At 39.2% G+C, this 16795-nt stretch overlaps 2 protein-coding genes across 17 annotated transcripts in view; one reads left to right on the top strand and one right to left on the bottom strand.

Annotated features, from left to right (window-relative positions):
- Positions 1 to 16795, top strand: part of LOC105693592 — a 100129-nt gene that overhangs the window by 57065 nt on the left and 26269 nt on the right. The window lies entirely within an intron of this gene.
- On the bottom strand, positions 787 to 7486 carry LOC105693594 (band 7 protein AGAP004871). Of its 2 annotated transcripts, none has more exons than XM_020856728.2 (9): positions 7340 to 7486; positions 4740 to 4849; positions 4333 to 4405; positions 3316 to 3398; positions 2965 to 3168; positions 2787 to 2842; positions 2500 to 2578; positions 2316 to 2417; positions 787 to 2158 (listed from the first exon to the last, which is right to left on the bottom strand). In XM_020856728.2, the coding sequence occupies exons 1-9, from the start codon at positions 7443 to 7445 to the stop codon at positions 2060 to 2062; spliced, it is 912 nt and encodes a 303-aa protein (XP_020712387.1). In that variant the 5' UTR covers positions 7446 to 7486; the 3' UTR covers positions 787 to 2059. The 2 variants fall into 2 exon arrangements, with proteins under 2 accessions (XP_020712387.1, XP_012269047.1); XM_012413624.4 differs by lacking the exon at positions 7340 to 7486 and adding an exon at positions 5777 to 6035.

Here is a 16795-nt window from a genome sequence, read left to right as displayed (position 1 = left end):
GTAATTTTTTAATCGATCGTTATCAATCAAGCAAGAAGAACCAACATTTCCTGCGTTATACTTGATCGACGATGAATCATTGATAATCCAATGACTCGGAGCGAAAAACGTAAGAATAGAACTAAAAAAGAAGTGCTGGTCTGTTTTCAGATCTTTTATTGTTAGCTAATGGCGTCAGCGAATCGGGAGCGACTTAATATCTCCCTAGAATCAAAATTATACTTTAATATGATGAAGTACAATTATTGAAATACCGTTTAATTAGCCGGTGAAATTAGTCAATCAATCATTTTAATGATTTATTTCATAATTAGCCGAGGAGCGCCTGATAAAAGGCAAAAGTTTGAAAAGTCATGACAGCATGGTAACATTATGCAGGGGTGAAAATGACGTACGAATGGTAAATATCAATGTTAAAAATATGTTTCGACAAATTATAGCTACATTCATTGGAACATAGTTTATCGGAAGTTGGCAAGGTATGTGTTTTATAAAATACTTTCTTCGTGAAGAAGTGCGTGACGATAATGTCGGAAAGGAATGATACATCAACCGACAGCAGATAAATCAGTCTATCATTTGAAGGTTTTCATTTTTTTCCTGTCACCAAATTCACGAACCATATTTCGGCTTAGCAACCCGCAAAACTTCCGAATCCTGCTTTCATCTCCCTATTTCCGAAATGCCTTTATTTACGAATTTCTATCACGGTCCTGCTACTCTGAATATTATTTAATATGTTGCCATTTGATCGGGACACCGTACGAAAAATGAAGACATATCATCTCATTTTACAATCAGATTTATTCATAATTACATTTATACATGTAAATCTTTTATTAAAACCTCGAGTATCTATCCTTTTTGTACTCAATTCGCGAATGGTTTCTTACTGATCAATGTAAATCATGCCCGCCGCAATACATGATAATTATTCGAAAGAAAGATCAAACCTCAATTAGGTTCGTCAAATTCTTTTCAACATTTCACTACGTGCATATGTCCATCCATCACATTAATTTTTTGTTTTTCAACAAGTATCAGAGATTTTTTTTTTAAAAATTCTCATGTAAAAGCATGTCAATCACATGGCTGATGTTGATAACATTGATGGTAAATCGATCGAACAATAATTTCCTCAAAATTCAACATTTATATTTCTTTATGTAATTGTATAATCATGTATATGGTTCGACGTTTCCAGCACGCCACAATAATTACTATACATATACTTTCATGAAATTATGGTAATGTCCACATCCATCATATCATTATAGTTATTCTGATAACTGTTTCAATAATAATGTACAATCTGACTCATTGCCAATTTATTATACAACATTACGTGAGATCAAAAAGATCAGTGAGTAATAGGAAAAATATACTTATATTGATTAACACTAAAAACAGTCACGTGGTTATTGATAAAGTTAATTTTACACAATATATTCGTATATGCAGGTACGTGAATACCCATGTATGGTTTTCATAAATCACGTAATATAACTTGTTCGTCAAACGCGTTGGTATCAATCACCGATTTGAGTTGTAAAATTACGACAATTAGAAATTCATGCGGATCACACTTGAGTAAATGGGTACATACATAAGTATATGTGAATAATTTTATCAGAAATTAACCCTCGCTTCGGTATTCGACGACGATGAGCGAGAAACTTAATTGAAGTTTCATTGTAAAGAGAGAAGGCAAAGTTAGCGATTACCCCGAGAATGATAAAAAAAAACTCACATCAAGTTCTGCGAATGGTGAAAATTTAAAAAATTTGAAAATCTGCACAGTTTCGCGTTAGATTCTCCGACGTAATCTTACCAATAACGAATGATCAAACACACACATGCTACATATAGTAACCGATGACGTCGCGGTCAGTTTTTTTGACACTTCATCAGTCATCGACTCAAATTACATTCAGAATGTATTACCACACACATAAGTATACCACGTGTAATGTATATCCGCATTTGATTCGAATACGAAAAAAATTATCATTATATCTTACTCATCGGTACGTCTCGACAGATTTCGAGACGCGATGGATTATGACGCTTCTTTCGCCTTCATGAAATAAGTCAACATATCGATCGGCAGAGGGAATACGATCGTGGAATTCTTCTCAGCAGAGATGGTATTCAGAGTCTGAAAGAATATAATAATTCAGAGTCACGAATCAGAAATGATTAATTTCCAAGAGGAGGGGTAATCTTGAGATTTTATCGAAAGAGTGATAACAAAATTGACGTTTAAATCACGAAAACTCAAGTGCGAAAAAGTAGAAGAAGAAAAGTAGAATTACTTGGAGATATCTGAGCTGTAGAGCCGCAGGTGAATCACCGATAACTTCCGACGCTTCTCGCAAAGCTCTGCTAGCCTTCTGTTCGCCTTCGGCAGCGATTACCTGAGATTTGTGAGTAAAATTGAATGAAATCATCGGTAACATTGTCACAGATCAGGTAAAGAAGGTCGATGAACCGGCATACCTTTGCTCGTGCTTCACGAGCAGCTTCAGCCTCTGCAGCCATTGCCCTTTGCAGTTGAACCGGAAGTCGTACGTCTTTTCTGTGTATGATTAATTCAGGTATGGGTCGATCAAATTCAATTTTGAGTTTAGTGATAAAAAAATTAACAAACATATTAGAATATGCGGGTTATTTTATTTTCATATGTGAAATGGGGTTGTGCAATTAGTAGAAAAATGAAAAGCGTGAATCAGTTCAATGAGAGGCTGGGGTGTAGGATATTCTAACCGATGCTGCTCATTACTCACATCTCAACCCGCTCTACTTTAATCCCCCAGGTGTCCGTGGCCTCGTCCAACGATATCTGTGTAAAATATATACGTATACGTGAAAATCCATAGTAATTCGCGAAAACGTCAGAAATTATCGATGATGAATATAGAGTAGGAAAAGAAAAAAAAGAAGCAGATCATCTGAATACAGAACCTGCATGTTTCCGGAAATGGTTTCGCGTTCGCTGAGAATTTCATGCAACGGTCTGGTGCCCATCGTGTTCCTCAGGGTCGTTTGAGCCAAGAGCCTCGTGCTATGATGGGCGTTTTCAACATTTGCTATGGAGATAGTCGCGTTGTTAACACGGTAATAAACCACAGCATCAACCGACACCGTTACGCTGTCTTTCGTGAGAACCTGAAGCGTGAATTTCAATAACCTTATTCAAAATATTCAAAATATTAACGAATTCTCCATGACAATTGAAATTACGACGAAGCGGATAATGAAGAAATTGAAAAATTTTATCGCTCAATCGGTGAAAAATAATCACGACAAACTCACCTCTTGGGGTGGAACGTCGTAGGTACGGGTGCGAAGATCGACGCGTGCGTAGCAATCGATGCAGGGCAAAATGAAGAAAATTCCTGAATAGACAAAAATCGGTAATCAGTAAAACCAAAATGTATTTGGTTGGTCGCGTTCGCATTATAAAAATTCCACGTTTAAATCTGAAACTGTATAACAAAGACTGTATAATCAGAGCTCTCCAGGAATAGGAAGAGGAATGAATAAATAAAAAGGCACACCTGCAAAGTGGATAACCCAAATTCATTAGGGAGGGTTAATTTCGTTGATGCGGATGAATGGAGAGAGGGTGGTACTGTGTATTAAAATCCGATAATCGATTTTTGGCTGTTTGTGGTGCGCGTCGCGCGGCTCAATTGCGGGTGAAAATAAATACCGAAAAGATTCTTGACGTTCGATTATCTGAAGCACCAGAGTAGAGATAATCAAAATACCACTTTCACCCTTCCGCGATTATTATTAGCCTGGGCTGAAGCAGCGACCACATCGCACGACACAAAGCGCTGCAGAAACAGGAAACTCTATTCATCTATTCTCTCACCACTATTGAGGAGATCAAGCAAATTTTTAGTAGATTCTTCAACCGATATACATGAATCAAATTTTTAATCGAACCGAGTCCGCCAGTGACATGAAATTTTAAATTCTTCGTTTCAATTGACGTTGGAATATCAAATGAGAAACGATCTCTAGAAAGTTCGAAGGCTTGCGGAAACGATATTTCTTCAACTCTGGTCAAATAATATATGAGCGTTGTTACGTATAATTCTTTGGTCAGTTTAATTATTCAAACGAAAATGCCTCGTCTCTCGTGTTTCGAATTTCATTTATAATTCATCTTGAGTCTGTTTATGATTTTTCGTTCGTCGGATCAAAAACTTTGGGTTTAGCGAGCTTTCGGGAAAACTGGGGAGCTGCACTACAAGGAGCAGGTTAATGTCGGCCGGGACTTTCGTGCATTATTAGTCTAATTAACGTTAATTAACGACTCGCCTGGGCCCTTTGCACCTCCGGACAGAAGCCGACCGAGTCGGAATATCACAGCTCTCTCGTACTCCTGTACGACCTGAAATATTAAATATAGATTAATCCCAACGGTTCTTATACCGAATACCCGCAAACTGAATTCCACGGAGTTTGGATCGCTTGTAATTATAAAATGAAAAATCTGTGCGAAATGAATTATAGTGTCTAATTATAACTGGCGAAATAACCATGCAATTGAGGGGGAGGAAATATCTCGTCAGCTTTTTCTCCGCGAATTTTTTAGAAACATTCATTTTTTGCTTCCAATTATTTCGATGACACAATTCGACGTAGCAGGAAAAGAAAACTGAATTATATTCCGTGCGATCCGCTGTCGAACATACTTTGAAAATTCGTTATCATCGTATTCCTACCTTAAAGCACACGAAGAGAGAAAAGGGCATTGTAAGGACGACGACGATCCATGACAATACCACGAGAATGGTACCGCACGTCGTGGCTTCATCCGGTCTTCTCTCTTCCGCTGAAACATCGAATTCATTTTATCGTAAAACTCGCGAACGTTTTCAGGAACACGACGCCTGGACATTATTCTCAATTCCGTATCGTCGGATACGCGGTGAAAAACTTACGGAAAAGCGTCATGAATAAAAATAGGAAAAACTGTAGTAGAAATGAAATTGCGAGAGCGTGTACAATAATTCTATCTGATTTCGAATGTAATTCGAAAGCCTATTCCTGTTCGCATTAGTTGTGTGATATTCAGCCCCACGTGAAGCGAAAGCTTTTGAGGTAATTCGCGTATGCATTTCACGTAAATCAGATTTGTGTCTATTCACAGACGATGGAGCTTGAGCTATTTATAGAGCGAGTCACTATAAGCCAGAATCGCATGCAGTTGCACTTTACGATCGATGTCAATTTATGGCGGGTAACTTGGTGAAACTACGACGTATGTGCGAACTAGAACACTATTAGCTATTCCCATAATAAACTTTTGTGCGACTACGAGATTAACTTCGCCCACGCATGCTGAGAATTAACTTAATAGAAAACTGGAAAGTAACAAGCAAAGACATCTCAACTAACAAGAAATGTTTTTTTTAATCTATTGCAAAAACGTGAAGCTCGACCCACATCTTCAACACATATCGATCGCACGAATTATGAAATCAGAATGACCAGAACATTCATACTCGGATGAAGGGGATGCGAATAAAAAATTCAAATGATAATTGCGTAAGTGCAGACGAAGGTGATAATTATATTTCGATACTGCAGGTTTCCACAGAACTGTACGGAAAGTTTTTTTTTTTTTTGGTTTTTTTATTTTGCGGACCCTGAAATACAGGGGAAGATAATCAGGGTCAATGACTTCTTACGGTTATAGGTACATACATAGCATGACAAAAATCTACGCAATATAATTTGGGTCTTATGCCAAACGTACCGGATGCTATGTACGGTTTTTCATCAACATCAGCCATTTTCAGAGTTTAAACTATTCCGAGACTTCACAACGCGTTTATTCCGTGCCGTTCGAGCGTCTGATAATCAATTCCTTCGACTACTCAGCGGGACGTAAAAATATACGGTTTCGGAATCAATTTTTCCTTCACTCCAAAATCGCGATTTCAGGAAAAACTAAACGGAAAATAAAAAGTGTACATTCATCCCGACTCGCCACCGAGTGCTCACTAGACATTCTTGGTCCTGGCCACCTAGCCAACCCTCAGGAACAGGCATGCGCCAAGGGGGGGTTGTGATGCTACCGTGACTACGTCACACCGGACTATATCCCGTTCTCCTCTATTTACCGAGCAAAAATCCTGCACCCACCCTCGACAGTGCCGTGTCATTTTCGTTCGAGGGTATTGAACCCGCCGACGTCGACCGACACAGGGCGCTCAAATTTTTAAAAAGTTTCTCCACGCGTCAAACTAAAAATGAACTTTCGCATTCCGCTGGACTCGGTTTTCCTGCACCCGAATGAAACGATTTTTTTTTTCATGATTCTATAAATCGTGGCAAGAATTCCAGAACGAAGAGTCACTCGGGAGGGGGTGAAGTAAAGAAATAAAGAAAATTTACACGTCGTACCGCACTGAAAAGATAATAGGATTCCATATGTCTTGTAGGTATATCAAACAAAAGTCTTCTGTATATAAAAATGATTGAGTAGAAACATATGCTTTTTTCCCGCTCATTATAACGCCCATGGCCTTACCTACTACACGCAGAAGATACCGACGTAGCGGTCGTTTTACAATAAATCAGTCGGACCTGAAGCATATCCGTTATAACGTAAATGCCGATAAATCGACGAGATTTTGAAGTCCTTACAATTTCTGTGTCTGATAGGGAAACGGCAGAAGAAACCGCGAACGTTGAGCACGTCGCGACATAATGCGCGCATCGATTTCTACGTCGACATATTCGCAGGACTGTGACTGCTCGCCTTCAATAATAAATTTCATCATTGAGAAATTCTATAGTTCGTTACCACGCCAAAGTCCAACATTTTCTGTCGCCTTGCAAAAAGGACGATGATGATGGAAATTTACGGAAAATTTCAGACTGAGTCCACCGTCGATGATTAACGCGATTAAAATTTCGCAATGATCTGAAATGATGAAAAAAAAAATGAAATTCAACAAATTGTACGCGATGATGTTACGCATATGTATGTACATTACACACGAGACGCCTTATACATGCTGTTAACAAACGCAACGAGTCAATCCCGATGCGCAGCTACGCGTTTTCGGACCTTAAATAATATTTGGCCTGACCGTACGACGAGCCGTTCTACTCGCACGACTCTATACCGATTCCGGCGTGGATATCGCTCGGCCGTCGAACTCGTCGGTTAAAATCTGATTTCCTACGTAATTGGGAAGTGAAAATCTTGTTCATGATGTAGAGTACGTTCGACGTGTCAGGGGTGAATACATGACGAATGGAAATCGACTGAGGGTGAGATGGACGAAAAATGTAAAACAAAATACCCTACCTGCACCATACATGGAAATTTGCCTCGACGTACTCGCGATGCTTATTACTGGCGGCGAAATTCTCGATCGCTGTGTAAAAAATCTCTCCGAACTGCTTCGAGACATGGCCAATACTAATTTAACGCATGTACAATAACATTTCCCACTTTCCTAATGCCCCAAAGCGCAGGCGTGTTAAATTCACTTTGCTAACATAACATAAGCTTTTTCTCCCTACACAAAACATCAAACACTTGGACGTGGGTCACCTGCGTCTACAGGTTGTCTCAAAAATTGCTTCAACTAAACGCCACGTTCTCCGGTCACTTCAACGTCGTAATGGATAGAAATCCTTTTGAATCGACTATTTTTCTTGTGTAAAAAATATTCCCCAAACGTAGCCAAGTTTGACGAAGATGAAAGAAAAGAAAGAAAGACGAAGATATTCGATTCACCGTAGCATCGAGCACTGAACATATTCTCGCTCTGGACATTTATTTCTCGTGCTGTTTTTCAGAAAAATCATAAACGACGTAAACTTTTCAGTAAGGGGTTGCTTTCGGAACACCCTGTACAACGTGGTCGCACATCACGATGTGTGTTAGCGAGTTGCGTGCTGGGTTGACCTGACCAAGAACTGATCATTACTATATTTTATACGTGTAAATTCTAACATTGCACAGGAGTGTGTGTGTTAGGGTATGTAATCGTCTATAGTTCGAGTAGCCGCGTAGTTTTTATTATTATAAAATTAGATCTGAAACTCAGTGAGTGCACGAGGGGGTGGCTCGTTAAATTCGATTTTCTATAGTTCATGAGGCTAATTATAAAAAAGGAAGAAAAAAAGTCGACTACATTTCGATTGGAAAATCGACGGTGCGGCTGGCGAGAGAAAATGTATCGCAGGGGTCCTTAGGGGTGAGGTCAATGGATATCGTGCTTGGTAAATTTACATTCAGAGACGCTGGACGCTCTGACGTCAGTCACTGAAATTCTCACCCCCGATAACTCGCTTCCGGATGTCGTCGGGACGCCCGTTGACGCTGATGACAGCATTGTTTCCGTTATTCATGGTTGTCAACGGAAGTGAAATTTCCGCCGGATTGATACGAGCCTCGAATCCCGCCACCTGAAAATGAATGGATAAAAAAACAACGAGAACCGAGAAAATAAGAAACATTATAAGAAAATTAACTTCATCACGGCTCGCACAATCATTGAAGAAACATTACCTATTTCGATACAAACGACACGCGCGACAGATAATTGAAAAACTTCGATATCATTGGTGAATTCGTTACATATGCCATTCATCGATATCAATGTAAATGTTAGTTAACAAGTTTTTTACATTAGTTGGTACATATACAGCTCCTACGGCCGGTATAATATCGCGTAGGCATATTACACGTCTATAGGTATACAGAAAAGCGAGTGATTCATAAATGATGTGGGTGAAACATCCATGCTTCTTCCATAAGGTCATGGGCTATAGGGTATAAAAAATGAATGTGATTGTAGTACTGTCGCGAGTCGACTTTTCATTTTCAGGCATGTCGTTATACGCTACATTGCTTTTCGATCAACCAAGCCCAGTTAAATAATACTTAATTTTTCATCGGACTCTACATAAGCGACATAAGCACACCTATATATGATATGCATAAGCTAGACGTGATCGATTCCACGCCTTATTATATTGGCCCGGTGTCCAACGATAAGTTATCCTTACCATTGTATGTGCGACGAAAAATTTTCACAGATAAATATGTGCTTGATATCGAAAAAATCAAGAATCAAAGAACAGAATTCTGCAAATCTCTCGAGCTAATTATGAAATAAAATTGTTTAATTAACACAGAAATACGGATCGGATTGAATTTTGGGGTGCAGTATCGCAAAAAAGGAATATCAATACACGTGGAAATGAATGGGTGAAATTTGGCGTCCCTTCATTCGGAATTTCAATTAAAATTGGAACTACCAGAATTGCAATACGTTGTGAACTCATCATTTCGATAACTCGTAATAGAGCGGTAAATGCTGGAGCGGGAACGCGATAATTCAGGTTTCAATGGGAAAATCAAGCTGAGGGGAACTCTTCTTTCGAAATTAATATGACTCACGTATTATACATTATAGTCCCTCCATATAAAACGCGTATACGAAGCACACAAACTTTATATATTTTTTTATATTCGCGTTGGACAAATGATTCAGACTGCTTTTATCACAATAACCTTAGGGAATAAAATCCTCCCTACACGATCAGCCAACGCCTCACAGATGTGATATACCCACGTTTATGTACATTTTACACACATAGAAAATGACATAGATTATTTTGTCGGGGAAAATTCCGTAACTATTGCAATCAATATGATACATCTTCAAATTATTGTTGCACTACCATTAATCTTTTTTCTTTCTTTTTCAAAAAAAACTAAAACGAGGATATCTTTTTATCTTCATCGATATAGAAGCGACATCAGCAATGACAGAAATGAAAACGAGTTGACAAAGTGATTTTTCTAACGAACAGTTACAATAAATTGAAGTTTTTCTATTTCTATTCCGTTGCAAAATGAAAATTATGGGTATAACTTTTCCCTACGTCACGTGTCTCTCCCGCGTATCAACAAATATTCATCATTCAATATCAGGTGTATAGAAACCGACTAAAAGCCATGCACTAACATTTCAACCCCTAAATTATGAGCCGCTTATCTCGATGAAATACCAAAGCAAGGGATTCGGATAAGGTGGCTATTACTTCAATTCAGAGTTCGAACTGGAGAATTTCTCCCACAAAAAAGCAAAAACTATCACAGCATAGGGTGGGTATACTACAAAAAAAAAAAAACCTAATGAAAATCCAGGAGAAAGATTATAGTTGGGATATCTGATACGCGGTTCTAGAAATGCGTGTAAAGACTAGAGGGGTGCTAATGGTATTTGTGGGGTGAAATGGAAAAAAAAATAGATAAACAAAAATGAAAAAAGCAATAGATATCGTAGTCACCTTGAGTGATGTTCCGTCGACGGAGCGGACGCGACGAATACGAGCGACGACGTCGAGCGTCGCGGCGCTTGAGGGTACGAGCGCCGTCGAAACTAATAAAATATATAGATATATTGAGGTAAACAACGAAGGCGCGCAATTTCACCTCAAAATTATTTATCGCGCGGATGGCTCGAAGCGATAATCTTTATCATTCCCCTCGCATGATTAGCCATTCCTCGTTCGATCGCGATGCCTTATTGTTTTTCCTTCACCCCTTGTCATCGAATGGCGTTGTTTTTCTGCAAGGGGAAAAAAGTAAGCTCGACGTTCATATATCAGTGCCAAGTATGAATTTCAGCTTCCGTCTGACATAGAACCATATTCATACATTTACGTTGAATGAAAGAAAAAAATCGACAGTGGGTTCTAAACGGTGCAAAAACTCAAAATTGAAAAAGTCAACGTTTGGAACGATAAGTTTTCTGCTTCGAAACTTTTTCATTGCCGAAAATTGTCTTACGAGGTATTCGAATACTTCGGAATTGCGTCATCGTATCAAAAAGTATTGTGTAAGTCGATATATAAAAGAGAGAAGCATTTTTTTTTTTAGAAAAATAAGATCCTGAAAATTGTACATCCCCCAAACTGGTGTCGGTGATTTGTCACAGATACGCACACATCGTATTCATTCTTTCTCCGCGCACTCATGGGGGAGGAAAAAAAGAATTGCCTATTTTGGTGCGTTCCATTATATCCATTATCGGATAAGTGTATGCCCGGCGGATGTCACCATTGTGCGGAAATTATTGCACGAAATCCAACGTTATATGGTGTAAACAAGTTGTCAATAACATATTGAATATTTCATCAGATTGTTCATATATCGCGTTTTGTCCGCAGGATGATACGAGGTCCAATAAAAAGGCTTTTTTTCTATGTGAATCGCTGTCGTACTCGTACGTCGGTAAATATGAACGATAATAACGTGTTTCGAATTTCACAACCGCGTGATGAACAAAAGTGATCGATAAATCAAAAAAACGAGGATTCAAAAAGAATTACAAAATAATTACGTATATCATCCCTCTTCATCATCCTGAATGTCTGGATGCAGGTACAGCGGTACGGAACTGGTTATTCTGAAGTATTGATTCGACTTTCGCGGACCTGAATCGCTACGAAGATCTTGAAGAATAATCCTTACGTAGTCTACGAAAGGGTGAATACCCCCTGCAAAGCGTTATGTTTCCATGGTGAGGATGTCATACTTCCACCATTTTCTATTTTTAGTATCGCAAGTAATGACAGACTGGATGACCTGGATCGCGTCGTCGCAAACAGAAAAGTTCTTCTAGGGCAACCAGGGTGGAAGAATCAAGCGGAAGATGAGATTCCATCTCACCATACGAGAAATATTACAAAAGTTTCATAATTCCGAAAGGAAACAATGCGAAACAAACCGATACAATTCAACATTTTTTGAGGTGGAGCAATTGGTAGGGAATATTTCCCCCCTCTCCCCCCCAACTTGAATTATACTTCGCTATGATATTCGCTAAAATATGCAGATCGATGTTGTTTGGAAACTGATTAAAATTGAGTTTCAGAGCCCAACTTAATTATTTGGACAAGTTTCGGTGCTTGTATAAGTAATGTGGATATAGGGTAACGTTAAAAGGTTTCTCAGCCCAAAATATCGATGGCAGCGTAATTCATATTGTGGAAGTGGTAGCTCGAGTGGATTTTCAAAGTACGAGGGGTTGAAAAAATTCCGCTTCCATAATTCCCCCCCCTCTCTAATTAGTTCCAGTTCCAGTTCTAGTTTTAGTTCTGGCAACACAGTTTGAGTTGGAAAAGTTATGTTATAGTGTTGTACAGTACCGCCGGGCAGGTAAATATTACATATGAGAATAGAACAGTTGCTTCAACTTGCGATCTACATATTTCCACTCGACCACTGCAAAGAACAGCTCCAGACGTTTCCGACCTTTATGCTCTTTTCCTTGACCCTGGAATCATCCGCGAAAAGACACGTATCTATATGCACGGTACGTCTTATGTACTACGTGGCTTATACTTTTTCTCCAACTATCGATATGATTCTAATGACCACGTCAGATATACACGTTCGCTTTATCGTGACAAGTTCAAATCGCATTCATCACATCCCTCATACCCCCACTCGCCTCAAACCACTTCTATCCACTGAACGTAGATCGATTTATATTCTTGTTGTTTAATCTCCAAGTCGTTTTCTGACAAATTCTGGGGGTGTCTAATCTATTCTAATTTTCTGTTCGATTTCAATATATTTTCTTGATTACTTGATTTTCACGCAATGATCGTGCGCGAACATTGCAGATCTCTTTTGGGGTGGTTGAAAGCTACCGCGCCCTGGCGGCGGTCTAGGAGACCTTATTTCAACCCCTAATTTAATGCTTCCCATCGGCAATTTCGCGCGCGCTTTTCTTCCACATTGATAGATCGATACTGGAACCATAGTTATCGCCGGATTTACTGTTGATAATGAGATGACTTCTTAAACTAGTTCTCAATGATACGGACGTAAAATAAATCTTGCAGCATAAGGCGCACGTGAATATTGCAGTCACGGTGTTTCAGCAGTTCGCAAACTGCGTTCATAAATATCTCATCGCGTACAAGAGTTGCAATTATATTTTAAACATATGGGTCGTTCGATTCTAATTTCGAACGAGGTGTAACTGCGACTTATTATGAAAGGAATGTGATATCTCAAAACGATCCCTACTTACGTACGAATCAAAATTGTCATGAAAATAACGCATTGAAAAATTTGATCGGTGACCGAGCAAGGTTTTCTCTTATCGCGGTTTACCGGTACGAAAATATCTGGAAATCCTTCAATAAAATTCTCATCCTCAGCAAGAATTTTTACGTATCAGCCGAAAGTATCGCAAGAAAAAAAGTAACTGAAAATTCATAATTGTGCAACGGCAGCCACTGAAAAAGCTCGTAAAATTTCTATGCGAATCTTTCGTCGTGATGGGGATTCAAGAAAAGATTTATGTGAAATAATATTTTCAGCAACAGTGAGCACCAGCCATAAAATTTATAAGACCAAAGTTTTCGTGGCACCTTTTTACTCATCCCTTCGGTTTTCTTATATCCTCATAGGTACACCCATCATCGTAGCCTTCATAGGTCATCGACTGACGTCAGAATCGAAAACCTGGATAGAAACAATTCTGTAGACTGTGCAATTTTTCCTGGATAAACCTTAGATTCGTTATTATTAGACGCATCCAGACGAAACTAGGTTTATATATAAATAGATGTGTGAGAAAACGAACGCAGCAGCTGTTTCAGATTTTACCATTTCTCATAACGTACTATTATACACAGGTGAAGTTAGAAATACGTATATTTTATATATGTACAAACCTGTACGCGAAGGCATAAAGTTGTCCGGGTGACCTGCTTTCTAAAAAGCTCGCAACCTTCAGATTCGCCGTTTTGTAGACCTAAAGGTGCGGGAATTTAATCGAAGGGAAAAATCGTGGGCTTCTTACGTTACCTGCGACGAAACAAGGGCTCGTTCCTGATCAGAGAACATTATAAACGACCGATCTGAACTTGAACGTTTCCACTATTCCAATTAGTAATCGATATACCGATCAACTCACTGCGTGCGTCGACGAGTCCACCGTCTTTAAGAGTTGTGGTCTGAGTGTTTGAAATTTTATAACTAAAATTTGTGAAGTGATGTAGAATTTCTGAAATCCCAGTTTCCCAAGTTTTCATGTTCCTTGGAGTTCCAAAAACACTGTGCATTTCCGAAGAACGAAAACTTATACAAATGCAGCGAATAGAAATTTGAAATCTGTATCCCTGAGGACACGAGTTTTTCGGAGTCCTAAATATCCAGCTTCGTGCAACTTAATTCCGTTGTATTTTAGTGTCGGAAGGACCGCTGAGCGAAATTCCTCATCAAATTCCTGACCCTCGCACTTTAACTCGGGTCAGCCGGGCCACCGAAGTTCCTCAAATAACTTGTGAGCCTGAAACAGTACCTTATAGCGCACACATCGTCTTGGGGCGTCGCGGGATCAAGGCAAACCCTCTTCGCCTTTAACACAGTCTGCATTATTCAGAGGCGTTTATTTGCTTGCTTGTGCACCGCAACACACCTCTCAACCTGCAACTCTCCACCACCACCACCACCACCCCTAGGTGCGGTCGATCGACCTGCAGGTGCTCTAGTCCGTTAAACTTGTTCCTCCCTTCCCTTTTTCCACTACATACTTTTTAATATAATATTTCCGGTTTTTTCATTCATCTGATCTTTTTTTTTAACTTCCGATTTAGTTGGCTTTTTATTTGTTTCGACGAACGAGACACATTGCAATTAGAAAAATAAGCAGCGCAGGTGAAGAGAAATCTTTCTACGAGAATCGCGTTCCAAGATCTAATTAGAAGTCTGCCCCCAGAGGTATACAAAGGTGCTGATATACCTACGTATTTATTCGAGTTAATTACTGTAATTAACAGAAACTGTTGCTCTCATGGTCTGACCTACGTCAAAAGCCAACCTTCCAAGTGTACTTTACAGCAAAAAGACCATCCGGACTTTTAACTCTATAAACATCTTGATTGACGAACTCTTACGTAATTGGTAACAATCTTCTGCTGCACCTACTGTGTCTGGGTATATCGTGGTACATCTGCAAGACGGAAAATCGAATGGCGGCAGATTGATCGCGCGGGAAATCGTGCACATCAATCCTTCAAGTGCGATTTATTAGTCAGGTAATTCCCGGGTCACGTAACCACGCTCACCACATATACAAGCATGCATACTCTCGGTATCAATGCATTTTATGTCCACCTCTAGAGTCATCAACGATTAAAAGTAGGAATGCGTTTTTGGTGGGGAAGAAAAAAGATCCTCGACGATCAAGAAGCGCGGCATTGAGATAGCGCAATTTATTTTCTTCCGATCAAATGAATTTTTTGTTATGATTCTCGTTCAAGAATTATTGAAATGATGGTACTGGTCGGGGGTAAATTCTCGTAAGCCCTTGACCTTTATCCTTAAACTCTACCAGGATTCGTAGCTCTCCAAATCGCAGGTTAAAAATAAAAATGAAAGGGAGAAGGAGAAAGAGATTCCCCTGCGTCCAATTTTACCCTTAGAAATTTAGGTGCGAGTATAGAGTAGATATGAACGTTGGTAGTAAGCAAACCTCGATGCCAATTCCATCCCTAATCCAGAAGCGGCAAACCCCGCAGCCGAAATTTCATGAATATTCAAACACGGTTGGACTACGTGTGCCAACGTCATAAGGTAGTGTGTGAAAATTTAACGGTACATAATGTACGCCTACGTGGTCCTGGACAGCATTGCTCACGAGGGTCAAATGGGGTTGAGAATCCAAATAGTCCGTGAGCCCGGCTTATGTACGTTCAAATAGTTAAAACAGACTAATTTTCTATTACCCAATAACGTGGGTTAGTTCTGACTTACATTCTAATGAAGAAAGGGGTGTGATTTCAATTCCAAAATTTCTTAGAGCAACACCAAGCAAAATTTGATTATCATAAATTAGCATAGGAATCTTAATCGCCATCAAATTTTGTTCTCTTCTAAAAAAAAATCATTGCGATGAACGATCGAGTTTGTACGAACCAAAAGGCAAAATGTTCACGTGTCTTTTCAGTTCGATTACACATGTAATGTGTATGATGTATCAGAAAGGAGTTCAGGAAGTACGTGCGTTATCTGTTTTAGCCGTAACTTTTCAATGCAGTAAATTCTATACGCGAGTGCATACAGAGCGGATACCTATTCCTAAAAGCGATTCTGCATCTCTATCTCTGCAGCGGTCAAAATTTATTACCTCGACTGTCTGAATGATGACATTATAGTATACCAGAAACCACGTATATATACGCATGCACGAATTTATACGTATGGATACGGTTAAACGCACATCTCCATAGACCGTTGAATGTTTCCAGAGAATCCAGAAGCGTATTGTCAAATTCATATGACACATCACTAGCCGTTTCTATGTATGTGCATGCATAATATATCATTATTCCTGGTGAAACAGCAAAACGGAAGAGAGAACATCGCGTTCTGCTTACCAATCGACTTGTCGCAGCTGGGAATCAATTTCCTGTACCAAATTGAAGTGCTAAATTTCCACTGTATTCTTTTATTTTGTTTTTCGATTGAATAACGAAGTATATACGTACACGAATACGTATACATAATTGCTATGCACAATTAATATGCTGATAACCTGCGGTACAGCTCCGATATACGTGTCTACCTATACCCAGTATAATCGAGGTATATGGAATACGTAGGTATAGTCGGAATTGTTTTGTGCACGGGTACATAAACCACGCGTATACGTACCTCTATATTCGGATTTGTGGGATGAAGCTTTTGAAGGATGGATTCGAACAAGATTTAAGAGCTTTC

The sequence above is a fragment of the Athalia rosae genome, chromosome 4, assembly GCF_917208135.1.
Source record: "Athalia rosae chromosome 4, iyAthRosa1.1, whole genome shotgun sequence".
NCBI lineage: Eukaryota > Metazoa > Arthropoda > Insecta > Hymenoptera > Athaliidae > Athalia > Athalia rosae.
The sequence above is the reverse complement of the archived record's forward strand: the minus strand, read 5'-3'. Positions and strand labels throughout refer to the sequence as shown.